Raw genomic sequence first — 17,239 nt, 5'->3', positions numbered from 1 at the left:
TTCCTCATCTTTTCAAACATTGGTACCTACTAGGGATTAAGTGTTTATCCACATGAGCCTGTAGTGGACTTCTCATACTCAGACCACAGCATCCATCTGTTGAGCCAACTGTTGAATTGTATTGATATTAAGCTTCTTTTCAGGTTTTTCTACAAACACATTTGGAGGAGTTGGGATGAAGAAGAGGAGGATGAATATGATTATTTTGTCAGATGTGTTGAACCTCGATTGAGATTGTAAGTATTACGATGTCACACACACGTACACACACAGGAGCTTCATGGGCCAGGAATAGATTGGTATAGAAATAGTGCAATATGGCAAGTTAATAAATAAACTTTGTGAAAGAAAAGGGATACCTGCATTTTGTGTGTGCGTGTGTATGTGTATACACTTGAATTCTTTTTTGTTTTGAGATAGAAGTCTCTATAGCCCAACCTGACTTTGAAGTTAGGATTGTCCTGCCTCAGTCTCTCTAGTATTGTGATAATAGACCTGTGCCACCATGCCTGCCTATGTTTATAAACTAAATTTAAAAGAACTTTAAGAATATCTAAGTTAAAAGCCTATAAATCGGAAGTGTTGGGCACTAGACCAAGGCTTCCTCAGAGGCCTCAAAGAAAAAAAAGAGTGGGAGAAGGATGACAGGGAACTCTAGTTCTGTGTATTGTTGGCTCTGTTTCTTAACAATTAAACTTTATTATACAACCCAACTAGCTTACACAAGAGGGAAAAAAGGTTAAAGGGAAAAAAAGAGTGAACCTTCCGGTATCCATTCCACAGGATGGGTCCCTAGGTGTCTCTGGCCTGCGCGCTGGTCCAGCCTGTTCACTGTTCCTCCTTCCAGTCCACGTGTGCTCCAGCCCAGTCTGAACCTGCTGCCCCTCCTCTCTGCCTGCCTGTCTCACGTGGGAAGGGCAGTCTTCTTATCCGATTGAGGGTGGATTAGAAAACCAATAGTCCAGGTGGAGTCCCCAGGTCTGCTTCCTGAATTCCAGGCCCAGGATGGCTCCACCCAGTCTATCTCAAGGTTAATCTAAGGAAGTATCCATGGTGTGTCCAAGGGCAAAGCCCGCCAGGATTGCTTTCACCTGTGACAAAGCTTACAGTCCTTCCCACAGTGTATTTGCTTAGGGGCAGACTTGGCAAGATCCAGTATAGGGCTAGGACCAGAGCCTTGAAGGAATTAGGTTTTAGCTCTTGGGAACCTGGCTTTGCTCTAAAGGCTATGGTTATCAGTCTCAGGGCAGCTGTGTTTGAGGAATAATGTGAGGGTTTTATTGCCAACATCATCTGATTTAGTTCTCTACTGAAATTGTCCATTTTCCCCCTGAAAAAGTATATAAGATGCTCTACTTTTTAATAAACTTGCTTGGAATAAGTCATCAGTTTATGGAAGACCTCCTGGTCCCTACAATCTGTCTTCTGTATTTCTCGTTCCACACCCTCCCCCCTCGACACCTAGCTATTTGAGAACCTTCTTCCTGCATATTTATTCATTGAATAATATTCAACTAAGCTAGTACTTAAGAGTCCTGGATATTGTTAAGAAATTGAATTTGTTCTATTTGTTCTGAGTGGTTTTAAGCAGCAATGATTGATTTTTATAGATGTGAAAATTAATTTTAGGTGAATATCATATGTTTCTGGCACATTTGCTCTTTACTTTGGAGGAAAAAATTGTGTTCTGATTTGATAGTATGGCATGTGTTAACAAGGATTAGTTAAAATGGTATCTTACATTTCACTGGAAAATGAGAGAATCTACTGGAAGTTATTTTTTGTTATGAAGAAGAAAATCTGGAAAAAGTGTACTGATAGAAATGTTGGCAGATGGGAAATATTCCCTGTGCTGATAGAAGATCTGTCAATAGGCAACATTTAAAAGGAATCAAACCATATATTCTTTCTTTTATATTGTGTGTGTTTTTCTTTCTAATTCAAAATACACTTTACAAAAATGTAGAGATGTGAAGTGTTAATGTTGAGGTACTAGTAGATATCAATATAATTTTTAAAAATAAGCTAATTAACATAGTTACAGAAGTGCTGAGAGTATTTTGAGCCTGTCTTCACAGCTTGGTTGAACTGATATATCAGTCGTTGGTGGTCTTTAGTCACTTGTTTGTAAAGTGGATTTGCAGATTTTAACTAAAGAACACCAAATCCACACTTTTCCAGTGCCATAATATTGAAAAATGAAGAAATTTATTTTTTTTATAATATTTGAGTATTCACTACAATTTGATATGTTTGCTTAGAATATGGTTTTCTTCTCCCATCTTATATATATTATATTATATTATATTATATTATATTATATTATATTATATTATATTACATTACTAGTTGAACAACAAAACTCTTCTCCAAACAAAATATAGTTCTCAACATTTGGTATATATTAGTTTCTGTGTTGTAGAGACCAATGTAATTAGTCTGATTGGGAGCCGTGGCATTTACATTTTTAGATGCTCCCCAGATGAGTATAATATTAAGTCATGGTTAAAAAGCTCTGGTCTGAGGCATAGACCAGATTTAGTGTATTTCTAACTGGGAAATGAAAAGTTTATTTAGAAATTATTTATAATGACAATAATATTGTACTTACATTTATATTTATTTTTCTTTTTCATCACTTTTTACCCATTAATTTGCCATTGGCTATGTCTTTTTACTGTGTGCCTTTTTTTCATCTCTTTCCTTCGTTTAGTTGTGCCAGAGGTCCATTTATCTTCTCAGAGAACCAATTCCTAATTCATTAATTCTTTGTAGTGTTTTTTTTTCCTGTTTCATTAATTGCTGCTTTAATTTTTTTCCATGTCTTTTTCTAAATTCTTGAATAATTAAGTAATTATTGGTCATTTTCATTATCTCATAGTTATTCATCAAGTAATCATTAAGACTTGTATCATTCAGTCATTTTTTTTTTTTCTTTCTGATTTTTTAATGTAGGTTCTTGGTCTCTCTTAGAAATGCTCAGAGGTTTTATTGTGTTGTTGTTTTGTTTTTATTTAGTTTCAGGAATATTTTGATTTTTTTTATCAGGTTGTCATTCAAAAATGAGTTTAACGTCTATGAATTTCTACACTTACTAGAGTTTTATTTGTATCAATTTTGTATTTTTATAATCACATTATAAGGCTAATGGGATTCTAATTTTTATGTTGTTGTGTATGAATTCTTTTATGTCATTTGAATCATAGTAGGTTTTTTATTTTGCTTTAGTCAACTATAACAAATTTTTTTTCTAGGTATAGTAGCCTGAGTTGGCAGTTGTCTTTTAGAACTTAGAGTATATTGTTCTTGCTCTTCTTCCAGGGCTTCCATTGAAAAATCAGGTGTTATTCTGGAGGGCTTTCCTTCATATATGATTTGTATCTTCTTTTGCAGCCTATGATATTTTGTCTTTGTCCTGTATAGTGTTGAACTATGATATTCTAAGGAGTGTTTAATTTTCTGGTTTTCAGTTGTTGAAGTTGTTTGTGTTTCCTTTCTATATTTCTTTCTTTAGCTTGATGACGTTTTCATCTATAATGTTGAAGATCTGGTCCATGCCATTGCCTTTGGATTCTTCTTCCTTTCCTATGCCTCTAACTTCAAGATTTGATGGTATCTCACACATCTGATTGGTTTTTCTAATTTTTGATTAAAAAATAATAATTTCTTACCTTTTTTTTTCTCTAGAACTTCTGTTATATCTTAGAGTCGTGCTATCTTACCTGCTGCTTGATTTATGTAATTGTAATGCTTTCCTCTGAGTTCTCTAATTAGAATACTGCTGTAGGCTTTGAACTGTTACAAACCTACTTTATTTGGAGTTCTTTAATGCCTATACATCCCTTCCAACCCACCTACCATAGATATAAGAGAAAAAAAGATTAATGGGAATGGGAAAAGTAGACCATTTAGACATCAGAATTTCAGCAACCCTTTTAAACAAACAAACCAGCAATTCAGCAAAGGTTGAAGCATTCTCTGGTGCATTTCTTTTAAGGGGCATCTTGAAGTGGAGAGAAGAACAGCCAAATGATAGGAAGTGATGCCAAAAACAAAAAAGCACACCCTCTAGTTTTGGGCTTGTATATATGTGTTTGTCCACTAGAAGAGGCAGTTCTTCTTCTAATGGACAAACATCACATGTCCTCTCTTAACTTTGTTTCCAGTGGACAAACACCGCACACCTTCACATAAGCTTGTTTCACATCCCACACTTGGAGTCAAAACAAAAACGTTTACATCACTACATACTGTTTTTCCATCCCATCCTCACTTTGACTTGTATTCTCTTAAATGTTTGTCTCGTTATTGAATTAAGTTTTCAAATTATCTTCATTCACCTGTATATTTGAATATATTTTCTTGTACTCATTCAAGTATTTATTATACTCCTCTTGGAGATCAATGAAGTATTTGTGTCTCTAAGTTTTTTGATAAAGTTTATAAATGTTCTTTTATGTTCTGTGACCTGAGGTTCATCTTGGGATTTCTCATTAGAGAATTCTGCAGGGCTAGTGGTTTTATAGGAGGAGGTATGCTACTTTAACTTTTCAGGTTTAAATTTTACAATTTGACCTTGGCGTGTTTACTTTTTTCTTTCATTGTGTGTCTCCTGTACAAATTTGCCCTTCTTTAGATTGGGCCAGTGCAGGAGCTATGCCCCTAGAATAAGGCCAGTGAATGAGTTGTTTAATTAGACGAGGGAAAGATGGCTCCTAAACTACAAGTCTGTAAGCTTGTCTAAGAAAGGAAGTTTACAAATGAAGAGGGTTTGTGAGCAAAGATCTAGAATTTGGAGTATGGATTTGCAGATGCAAGGTGGGGTGTGGTAAAGGCCAGGGAAGAGAAATAAGATTCTTACCCAGGAAAGGTGACTCACTCACAGTCCAATGGATAAAGAATGAGGCTTGTAGGTTAGCAGATGGCAGACAGGGAGGGAAAGGATAGAAAGGTGGGAAATGGCCATAGAAGACAAAGACTGGGCTAAACATAATAAAGCTGAATCTTTGAGGACTAAGTCAAATTTTAATGATAGGAAAATATACTAGAAAAGGGAGTGGATTTCAATTTGCTTTTAAACTTTCAGGTATTATGATATACTTGAAGACCGAGTTCCCTCAGGACTTATTGTTGACTACCACAATCTGTTGTCTCAATGTGAAGAGAGTTACAGGAGATTTTTAAATCTGAGAAGCAGTTTGTCAAATTGTAATTCAGATTCTGAGCAGGAAAATATCTCCATGGTGGAAGGGTTAAATTTGTATTCTGAGATTGAACAGCTGAAACAGAAGCTAAAACTAATTGAGAATCCTTTGTTGAGGTATGTGTATTTTTGTTCTTAATTATTTAGTGTATCATCTTTCTAGTTATCTAGAACTGATGGGTCTTCTTGGTTTTTTAAAGATATGTTTTTGGTTATCAGAAGAACTCTAATATCCAAGCAAAGGGTACTCGTCAAAATGGCCAGAAAGTGACCCATGTGGTTTCCTCCACCATGAAGACAGGCCTCCTGCGCTCTCTCTTCAGGGACAAGTTTTGTGAGGAGTCTTGCAAAGAAGAAACAGAAATTCAGGTAAAAGAAGTTATTGATCCAAGTGATTACTTCTGATTCTCTCCAAATTTTCATCAATTCTATAAAGTGTTTACTGGAACTTTCTAGAGTTGTTTTTCTGTGAGATCAAAATTGTAAGAGCCCTGTACTTCCATGATAGCAAGCACAGGCATATACTAGGTTAAGAGCACTATAAAAAAGATAGATGAAGACTTAAGTTTGGGTTAATTTTCAAGTAAAACATAAAAGCATCAGAGTAATACCTAAGTGGCTTTAGGGGGTATACGTTTACAATATGTTTTTGTTTTCTAGTTCCATAGTGATCTGTTGTCTGCTATAAATGCCTGTTATGAGGGTGACACTGTCATTATTTGTCCTGGCCATTATGTGGTTCATGGCACCTGCTCCATAGCTGACTCCATTCACTTGGAAGGTGAGTATGGAATATTATAACCAAACTGTCATTCTTAGTAAATAAATAATTAAGGTTCCTTGACACATTAAAGATATTTAAATCATATAAGAAATTGTCCCAGTGTTTGAGCAGTTTGAATCACAGGTGTTTGTATTAGTATGTTGGTAAGATTTTTTTTTATAGATGCACACTAAAAAAAAAAAAAATCAAAAGGACTTAGTAACAAGTATAAGTTATATAAGATTGGTAGTTTACGGAAAGGAAAGCTTTCTAAAACAGAAAAATATTTGAATTATCTTAAAAAGCAGCAGATTTTATTTTTTATTTAAATATATTTTTTATTTTTTACATACACATTTATATTATGTCACATATATACAATAAACTACCTACAGCAAGAAGAGCCATGAAACAATCAGGAATTATATACGTGTTACATTTTTAGTGTTTTGTATTTGGCAGTCTTGAAGAAAACATCTTTCCTATCTTGGTGTGTCTAATAATGTAAGTTATTTTAGAATTATCTTAGAAAGTAGCATGTTTTCTTAGGACATTTATATATATATATGCTTTGTTTTGGTTCACCCTCACCACGGCCTCTGCCTATTATCATCACCTTATTCTCTGTCGCTGTGGGAGCCTTCATCCCTAGTGTTCCCCTTCTACTTCATAACTCGTGTGCTCTGTCGTTCTCACACCCCTCCCTCTCCCTTGAGGCCTTTACTTATTTCATTGTCCTTTTCTAGTTTCATGACAAATGTATACATCTCCTCTCATAAAAATACAAATACATAAAAATTAAAAGCAAAGTACACATATAAGAGAAAATGAGATGTTTGACTTTCTGAATCTGGACTACCTCACCTAATATTTTCTACTTCCATGTACCTGTGAACTGTATAATTTAATCACTTTCATTAGAACTGAATTGTATATATGTACCACAATATGTTTATATGTGCAAAATGTCATTATGCATCATCATTATCCATCATGAATGGAACAGAAATAAATCTGGATGAGCAGGTTTATCTTTAGTTTTGAGAGTTTAGAGAGCTCTTTGAGTATGCACAGAAATGGTATTGCAGCGTTATGTTAGTTCTATTTTTAGTTTCTTGAGAAATTTCCATGCTGATTTCTATGGTCCATATTATATCCCCACTAATAATGAATGAGAGTTGCTCCACATCACCCACATTTGTTGTCATTTGTTTTCTTCATAAGACCATTCTGAGGATGGTGAGATGGAGTCTCATGGCAGTTTTAATTTGTGTTTCACTAAGAATGTTAAAGATGTTAAAGATATTTATTGGCCATTTGCAGTTCTTTTTTAATACTCTGTATTAGGTCTTTTTTGTTTGTTTGTTGGTTTGTTTTCTTTTAGTATTTTGTGTTCTTTTTATATTCGATATTAACCATCTGGTTGGTGGTTGTTGCAGCAGCAATTGATACAGATGTCACTTAGCAGTCACTATTCTTAGCACTTTGACCAGATATCCATCCCCCTCTGCAAAAGGTAAAAGCATGTTTAGAAGGTACTGTGAGTGCATGTTCATTTTTGGAGACAGGTAGTTTGTTCTTCCTTTGGGCCATGAGCTCCTCAGCCATAGGTTTTTGACCATGTTTATAGTACCAGGTATGTCAACTGTCCTGAGGAGCAGGCCCCATATCCATTCACAAAGTAATTAGCTATTTCCAAAATAGTCATGTTACCTTGTATCAGTGAGTATACCTTGTCTGGAAAGTGTGTTATCACATGCATAATGTACACTTTGGTAAGAATGTTGACAAGATTTTCCTTTAGCAGCCCAGATAGCACTTCCTGGTACTGTGGTCCCTAGCCAACAGAGAATGAGTTTCCTGCATAGTTACGTATCTCTTTTTTTATGTTCTGGTGGGTGACCAAGAGCAATGACAATAAGATATGTTCTTTTGTGACTTCTCAAACCTTTCTGATCCATAAGTCACAGGGCAGTATAGCACATCTGGTGTCGGGCTCTTGTTTTTTGGTGGTTTTGGTTTTTGTTTTCCGGGCTCTTGTTTTAAAGCTTTTTTTATGTAAATTCTTGAAGTTATTATTAATTACTACTATTATTTTACTTTATAAAGTTACAATGTTCTATATAGCTTTTTTATGCTTACTTAGTTTCGTTTCCCTATCTTCTCAATACCCTCCATCCTGCCCAACCCTTTCATGTCCCTATGTTTTGCTACATCTTCCCTTGCTGTTTCCTCTGTCCCTGGAATCTTTCTTGCCTCTCTAGAGAATTAAATTTTAATTAAAAAATAATATAAGCCAGCATGACGACACACTCCTTTAATCCCAGTACTTTGGGAGGCAGAGGCAGGCGGATCATTCCGAGTTCAATGCCAGCCTGGCCTACAAAGTGAGGCCAGGACAGCCAAGGCTCCACAGAGAAACTTTGTCTCGAAAACCAAATAAGTAGGGGCCGGACATGGTGGCATAGTCTTTAATCCCAGAACTCAGGAGGCAGAGGCAGGTGGATCTCTGTGAGTCTGAGGCCAGCCTGATCTACAAAGTGAGTCCAGGACAGCCAAGGCTCCACAGAGAAACCCTGTCTTGAAAACAAAAACGAAAAGAAAACCAAATAAATAAATAAATAAGTATAATTTTAAAGATCTAAAATTTGAAGTTATGTATACAAGAAAGAAAATATGAGGTTTCCCTTTCTGAGCTGAGACTACTCTGCTCAGTGTAATACTTTCCATTTCTATCCATTTTCCTACAGATTTTATGTTTTCCCTTCTTATGGTTGTATAGAATTCCATTGTGCATATGTGCTTCATTTCCATTGTCTATTCATCTGTTAGACATTTAGATTGTATTAATCTTTTTGTATGTAGACATTTCTCTTCATTCTTTCTAAGTATTTTTATTTTCTTTCTCAGGATATGGTCTACCAGATGATATTGTCATAGAAAAGAAGGGTAAAGGAGATACTTTTGTTGATTGCATGGGTATGGATATTAAATTTTCAAGCATAAAATTTATTCAGCGTGATTCTGTAGAAGGAATCTTAAGTAAGTATCTGGGTGTTCAGTGTTATTTTTTGTGTGTGTGCTTTGATAGAAATGTTGATTTTTCCATGGAACATAAAATTTAATGAAATAATACTTTAATATATGGAGGGCTAATTAATAATGTGTATAGCATGATGACTTAGGAAGCCTACTTTTAAAATCTATTTTTACTTTTGTTTCTTATATCTTTCTCCCTTCTCCATCCCAGTCTCTTCCAATACCCCAACATCAGGTAGGAGAGGAAGAAGGTTAGTAGAGAGAAGGGGTTATTTGTCTTTGGCTACTTCCTGCTGTTTAGGGCTCTTTGGGGCAGTACCATTATCCACCATCAGGATATTAAGCCAGCTCAACAAATGCAGCAGCAGCCTTCTCTTTCTCCTCCGACGTCTCTAAGCATTCTTTTCACAGACCTCTTTCCTCTTCCTCTCCCGCTCTCTCTCACTCTCTGCTCTCATATTTATACCTTCTCAGAGTCCACACAAGGATGTTTTCCCAGCTGACAAATACCACCCCTCCTTCCCTGCACAAGGCAGTTTTCTGCTGACAAAGATCATGAGCACTCTCACGAGGCTGTTATCGGCTGTGGACAAAATGGAGCAGCCCCATAATCCACACCTGGGATTAGGACAACAAAATGTTTACATAACATAATTTGAGTTTTTAAGGAAACCAAAACTTCTACAATAGTTTGTCTTGAAAACTTACTATTTTCTTTTCAGTTATTTGGTTTGTTGTTGTTGTTGTTGTTGGTTTGTTGTTGTTGTTTGTTTGTTTGTTTGTTTGTTGGGGGTCTCACTCTGAGCCTGGCCATCCTTGAACTCATAGCAAATGTCAATTCTCCCTTAGCCTCCTGAGCCTGTGTTTATAGACATATTTCACTATACCTACCACTAGTACAACAATGTTGAAGTGGTAGAACCCTTTAGAGGTGGGACATAGTAATAGATAGTTTACAGGGATTCTATCCTTAGGAATGGATTAATATACATGTGCCTTCTATATGAATTTCTGTTTTCTATGCGTTTCCGCATTTGTAACATATCTGGGGAGATCTTATCAGATACTATGTTGTTCTGAATTTACAAATATTAGAATCATGTGTCAGGTATTTTGTTATAGATACCAAAAAAAGACCAAGACATTGCTCTACTATTTGTTTTATAGGACATGTATCCACCTATTTTCAAGGTCTTTTTTCTTTTTCCAAGATACCCAGAAAAGCTGTTCTCATATATATATATATCAATAGTAACATAAGAATATATATATCTTTTTGTAATGAATGTGTACTTATATACTTTAGCTGTTCTTAGTTTAAGTCTTTTTCTTTTCTTATCTTTTTTTTTTTCTTTTTGTTTTCTGTTTTTGGTATGTGTGAATGTAGTGACCTACCTACTATACTTGGGGAAGGTGATTCAGGAAACAATCTTGGATGTCAGTCAACATTTTTCACCTGGTTAGAGATGGGGTCTCTTTGTTGTTAACTGCAGTTCATACCAGGATAGCTGGCCTCAGGTCTTTTGGGACTTCCCCTGTGTCCACCTCTTATCCTACTATAGGATCACTACATATGTGCACTACTGTACCTGTCTTTACCTGAGCTCTGGGCACTTAAATATAGCTACTCATGTTTTGGCAGGTGACTTACCCACTGAGCCAGTTGTTTATTATAAATAATATTGCCTTTAGTTTCTAGAAAATAGCTCAAAATAGGTATTACTGCTTCATATTTTTTGAGTTTGTAACATGTGTAATAAAGTTTAAATGGTATCTCTTGAGAACTATCCTATTGTTTAATTATGTTCTAAACTCTCAAGTTTTCTGCTTTTCCAATTCATTTTTGAAACATAAGGCATCTTAATTTTCATTTTAACTTTTATTAGCTTTTTAGTTTTTCCTTTTTGGAACATACAGTCATTTTATCCTTTATATTCAAATCCTTATTGAATAAAAATTATTCCATCCGTATATCTATGTAACCTCTTTTACTTACTGTTTTTTTTTAATCATGACACATGTGCTTGATCATTGAGAATAGACACTGAAAAAGCAAATCTTTATCATCAGTATGTTAAAGGAATTGTAAAAAGTAATCTAAATCAGTAACAATAACATGGTGATTTTGAATTTTTCATCTCAATAGGAAGCCTGTCAGCTCTAGGAAAAGCTTTGGCCTAATTGCTTACATATGGAACTCCTAAGAGATCATAGTGCCATTAGAATTTAAGCTTTGTTTTTATTACTGCCCATAGCTTGGCATGTTTTTGCACACATGTTGCTTTAAAAACTTATGGTATATTTTGTTTTAAGGTTGCTGTTAATTTGTTTGCTGCTTTCAGCAAATTATTACCACAACACACACATAAATCCATATATTATGTGGTCAGAGACATGAAATTGTACATGACTTAAAGATTAAAGCTAGGCATTAGCTTAGGTTGTAAAAGCACATTATACGGAAAGTGTAAAACAGGTTGTTCCCCTGTTCTCTTAAAGGCCAGTGTGGTGTTTTGAATGAGGATGGTCCTCATTGGCTCATGTATTTGAATGCTTGGTTCCCATTTGGTGGACTTTTAGGAAGGATTAGGAGGTGTGGTACTGGAGGTGGGCTTTAAGGTTTCAAAATCCCACACCAGGCTGAGTCTTACTCTCTGCATGCTGCCTGGTGATCAGGATGTAAAAGCCTTTGTTACTTCTGAAGTCCATGCTTCCTTTTCTGCCACTATGCTCCCCACTGTGATGATAGTGTACTAACCCTCTAAAACTGTAAACACTCCCCAAAAATATAAATGTTTTCTGTTATAAGGGTTGCCTTGGTCATGTCTCTTCACAGTAGTAGCACAGTGGCCAAGGCAGCAGGTTAAACTTAAACAGTTGCATACACAACAGGATAGGTTAAGTGCATAGTTCTAAATGGTCTCTACATATATTATTAACTGGCTGCAAAGTGCATCAATATTTAAATTTGGGGATGGTCAGAGATATTTTTATAAAGAGTTATCACAACATCTAATGTTAACTGTAAACTTTCTGATATTAATAGATCACTTGAAGTAATTGAATATTTTTATTACAGTCATTCACCATGGTAAGACCACACTGGAAAACTGTGTACTACAATGTGAAACTACAGGAGTCATAGTACGCACATCAGCAGAACTTTTCATGAAGAACTCAGATGTGTATGGTGCCAAGGTATTGCTTTATCTTTGGAAAGAAGTAGTCATTTGTTCATTAAGTTTGAAGTCAATCAATCAAATATTGCTTGGTAGCAATATTGATTACAATTACTTTATAAAGGCCAACAAACTGGCTCCAGGGCTTAGATGCTTGATGCTAAACCTGGAGACCTGAGTTTGGTCCCTTGGGAACCAAAATTATGGAAGAAGGAGAGAACGGCACCTACAAATTGTCTTCTGACTTTCACAGGCATACCATGGCACACATACATACATGTTTGTGCATTCGCACACATCCTTAAAATAAGTAAATGTAAAATATAAAAGAAAGGGCCAATAGAAGTTATCTCTAAAACAGCATATTTTACATTTATCCCATCTGAAAGGCCAAGAATTGATAGTAGCAAACCTTTATAATCTTATCTTTTTAAAATATTTGTTTGTATGAGTATTTTGCCTGTTTGTATGTCTGTGCATTACATGTGTTCGGTGCTCATAGAGAGAGGCCAGAAGAGGGTGTCAGATCCCCTGGAACAGGACTTAAACATGGTTGTGAACCACTATATGTATGCTAGGAATTGAATCCTGGGCCCTGTAGAAGAGCAGCCAATAGTCTTAACTGCTGAGCCATCGCCCCAGCCCCTAGTCTTGACTTATTAAAGCTATCGTCTCATACTTTATAGGGTGCTGGTATAGAAATCTACCCTGGCAGTAAGTGTACCCTGAATGACAATGGCATCCATCACTGCAAGGAAGGAATCCTCATTAAGGTGGGTATTGGCTGAAACATTTCTTTCCAAAGGTTATGATTTCACCTAAAAACTTAGGTTTGTTTCATTCTCCTGTTGTGTTTTATTATTTTGTTTTGTAAATTATAAACAATATATACATTTTAATAGCACTAATTGTTATTAAATTTTTCTGATATCATTTGTTATCTTTATATCTACAGAAATGACAATACTAACTCTGAGCTTACTGCTACAGCTTACTAATAAGCAGAGCTTTTCTACTTATATTTTTAGAAATAGTATATGAAAAGTTAGGTGGATTATGAAACATAAATTTAATATAACAATTCTTTAAGATTTTTTTTAATGTCACAGGATTTCCTTGATGAGCATTATGATATTCCCAAAATATCTATGATCAATAACATCATACACAATAATGAAGGTTACGGTGTTGTTTTGGTGAAGCCTGCAATTTTCTGTGATCTACAGGAAAATGCCCAAGATGAAACTGATGGTATGTTATATTTAATAATTGAATTAAATTTATGTAAATGTATTTATTAATTGAACATATAACTAGATCTAATTTACTGTATTTTAGCACTAAATTCTGATGATGACTTTGGTTTTCTCATCCACAAATATTGCTTTAGATCTAGAGATATAGTTCCTCTTGCCTAACATGCACAAAACGGTAGGTTCAGGCCCAACACTTAGGAGTTAGAAGCCAGAGGATTGAAGTTCAAGGTCATACTTAGCTGTAAGAGTCAGATCACTTTTTAAAAAGTCATTGACTATGTTACATCATAGAGGTAGAGATGTTTGATTAAGCCATTATAAAAGCTAAGCACGAAAGAAACTTTCAAATTTGATTTGTGCTTCTGTTCATTCAGAGTTTTGGTCTGGTTCAGTGTAAGTCCCTCTATTTTTTGGCTTCTTGTAAGGATAAAGCAATGGTACTATTATAGATAATTTGTGAAGGATCAAAGCAGGGAATGAATTTTCCAGGTTGAAGGTTGCTTTTACCTGAAGGTTTACTGGAGGTTGTCTTTACTTTTCATTGCAAAAGTTAGTGCCTCCCTGTTACCACCTTTCCTGGAAGAGAAGATAAGCACACAGTGGAAATCTGTGAACTTCAAGTACACATAAAGAAGTATAAAGTTGCAGTATGCATGCCTGTATTCCAGCACTCAGGGAGACAGAGGCAGACAGATCTCTGAGTCTGAGGCCAGCCTAGTCTGCAGAGTGAGTACAGGACAGGCAAGGCTACACACAGAAACCCTGTTTTGAAAGAAAAACAAACAAACAAAACGAAGTATAAATTATTGACATGGCTATGGAAATTTAGAGACAATTTAAAGGATAGGCCTTCAGGAGCCATTTCAGTTAGGATATAGCAGGGTAAATTGATGTGTATATTGAATAGATTCTTACCTTGAATCTCTAGTGGAAGAATCTATTCCAAGTTTATTTGTGTCATTCATTTGTGGATCCATGGTATAGATCCATGGATTAACGTCTCTCTTAGCTCTATAGCCCTGTTGGTTAAGATACAGATTCAATTAATTTGAATAGCCTCAATCACATTGCAATGCAATGCAAAATCTTTTTGGCATTTAACAGTCATGAGATTACACTATGAGGATGGGAATCATGAGGCCAGTCAGTTAGCTGGTAGACTGGGAGTTTAAGAAAAGTGACACTATTATATTACTCTTGGCATCCTACCTCCCAATGCATATCTTAGCAGATAGTAAATGTCCAGGAAAATGTCCAGTGACTTAGATTTTAGGATAAAGAAGGTAAACAAAGTTTAAAAATGATGACCCTATTAATGTGATAAAAGTTTGCAAGAAAATCCAAGTATCTACTCATTGAAATTCTTATAGTAAAGAATTCACAATATCCTGTCATAAACACTTAGAATAAAATGCTTGAGTCTAACATACTGTTAGAAATACCTTCTTGTTGATTTAGACTGTATATTTAACTTCATTATACTTTGTTTCCTCAGACAGTCCAGTTCAAAATAATAGAGAGATGGATGCCACTGAAGGATTAGATCTGGAAAAAATGCTTCAGTGTGTGGGTAACAAAATGGAGCTTTATGCCACAGCTGACTTTTCTGAACAAGCTAAGGGAAACTGTGAAATTATAAATGAACTACTTGCTATTTCCATGCAAAAAGGCCGGATGAAGAAAAGATTGAGTGAACTTGGGATCATACAAGCTGATGACAACATAATGTCACAGGAGATGTTTATTGAAATTGTGGGAAACCAATTTAAATGGAATGGCAAAGGTAGTTTTGGCACATTTTTTTACTAGCTACAATGATATCAAACAATAACAATACTGTATTTTGAATATTGTCCTAAGAATCATGCTGCTCATGTAGTTTGCTTCATTTGCTTCATAACTGTATATTATGTAAAGTGTACTTGATTGACCTTTATGAAATGTAGCTTTACTTCTATCTACACATATCACATTCAAAGCACTCCTTTGTAAGAAAGCCACAAAAACATAAAATATGGTTGTAGATGTAGGTCAGTAATAGAGCGTTTGCCTAATGTGCCCACTGCCTAGTGCCCAAGGTTCAATACCCAGCACTCCTCCTCACCTCCCTCCCAAAAATGAAAGTAAAATAATTGGAGATTTTTTTTTATCTAGAAAGTCGTGTTGTTTGTTTTTGTTTTTTTTTAACTGCATAGCTCTTCCATGTTAAGCTTGCTAATGCTTTTTTTCTGTAAATACATTTTGGCATTGAAAGTGAAATAATGGAGGTGTAAGATATGAGAGTAAGCGTGCAGTAGGTGTCATGTGTACAATGTTCCTTTGTTTTTCTTTTTTGAGATATTGTCTCTACAGAGCAAGCAGATTTTTTTGTTTTGGTTTTGGTTTTGGTTTTGGTTTTTTCAAAAACTAAGTGTATAGACTATGCTGGCCTCAGACTCATATTGATCTGCCTTCCTCTCCCTTCTGAGTGCTAGGATTAAAAACAAATGCCACCATACCTAGCTTAAATGGAATACATTTTTATATTGAAATATATTGTCATCAAAACAGAAATAACAGATTACAGGTATGCAACAGAAATGTATTCAGAGTCAGTATTGAATATAAATGATTAATAAGAAAGTATCTTATTGTGTTCTAATAATTCTTTTCTTCTCGCCACTCTTCCTGTCTTTCTTCGTTTCTCCTCTCCCCACCCTAACCTTAACCCTATTTAAGACAGTTCTTTTATTCCTCAGGCTGGTTTAAAAGTATGTAGTCATTAATATCCTTTAACTTCTGATCTTCCCACCTTTACCTCCCAGATGCTAATATCACTGACTTGGAACACTATTCCCTAATTTTTTTTGACACTGGAGATTGAAACCAGGTCAGTCTTGTTACTAACACCATTATCATTACTGTAGACTTAATTCCCACTGCTATTCTGCTCATCTCATTGCTATGACTATGGAGCTAAAGTCATCTCTGCTTACTGCTCTGTGATTGCCAATCATGTCAGGCCCTTTCCTTTTTTGGTTTTTCAAAATAGGGTTTCTCTGTGTAGCCTTGGATGTCCTGCACTGGCTTTGTAGACCAGGCTGTGCTTGAACTCACAGCAAACTGCCTGCCTCTGCCTCTTGAGTACTGTGATTAAAGGCATGTGCTACCACACCCAGCCATGCTCTTTCCTTTTAACGCTCATTTTTTCCTGATCCTCTTTCAATGTTTTCCTTTGAGCTTTGGATGGGATGATGTACTTATGATGCTTTTTTGGCCATTGTGACCTTTGCCATAATAGCAATTACATATTGGCATTTAACTGGTTATGAATCTTGATGTAAATAACCAAAATCAATAGCAACATGAATGTGTAGACTTTGGCACATCACATGGATTAAAATAATAGCATCTTCCTAATACTGAAGACTGTGATCTGCCCAACCACAGTCTTTCCCCTAATGTTTTACATTACAAAATGCAAGTTACTCCATGCCAAATCCTTTGCCTTGATTCCAGCAATTTCTTCTTATTTGAGTTTTATTGTATAATTCTTTCTTTGCTTTTAATCATATCCTTTCTGACCACAGCAAGATTGTGCAAATGTAGTTTTAATTGTTGGTTATACTGGGGTTTTGTTCAGTGTTAGGGTTCCTATGATAAAATACATTCAATACAACTTACAGGATTAATTGGGTGCACTGTTTAAGGGGGATAAGTCAATCGTGGCTGGTAGACATGTTAAGGTTAGGGTTGGAGTTAAAGGTTAGGGTTAGGGAGTTAGAGTTAAGTGTTAGGGTTAGAGGGTTACAGTTAGGGT

General features: G+C 35.5%; 1 protein-coding gene across 1 annotated transcript in view; it reads left to right on the top strand.

Moving 5' to 3' along the window:
* The window catches only part of SHCBP1 (SHC binding and spindle associated 1), a 30,938-nt gene extending 14,873 nt beyond the window's left edge, over positions 1 to 16,065 (top strand). Inside the window, exons 5-13 of the mRNA XM_084758834.1 lie at positions 144 to 236; positions 5,087 to 5,320; positions 5,404 to 5,572; positions 5,864 to 5,984; positions 8,877 to 9,008; positions 12,085 to 12,203; positions 12,871 to 12,957; positions 13,294 to 13,435; positions 14,936 to 16,065. Of these exons, the coding sequence (XP_084614960.1) occupies positions 144 to 236; positions 5,087 to 5,320; positions 5,404 to 5,572; positions 5,864 to 5,984; positions 8,877 to 9,008; positions 12,085 to 12,203; positions 12,871 to 12,957; positions 13,294 to 13,435; positions 14,936 to 15,249 (1,411 nt within the window). The 3' untranslated portion in view covers positions 15,250 to 16,065. The remainder of the gene's footprint in view (positions 1 to 143; positions 237 to 5,086; positions 5,321 to 5,403; positions 5,573 to 5,863; positions 5,985 to 8,876; positions 9,009 to 12,084; positions 12,204 to 12,870; positions 12,958 to 13,293; positions 13,436 to 14,935) is intronic.
* Positions 16,066 to 17,239: the final 1,174 nt, after the last annotated feature.

Source organism: Acomys minous (genome assembly GCF_964271855.1).
Source record: "Acomys minous genome assembly, chromosome: 15".
In the NCBI taxonomy this organism is placed as follows: domain Eukaryota; kingdom Metazoa; phylum Chordata; class Mammalia; order Rodentia; family Muridae; genus Acomys; species Acomys minous.
This window is presented reverse-complemented; position numbering and strand designations above follow the sequence as displayed.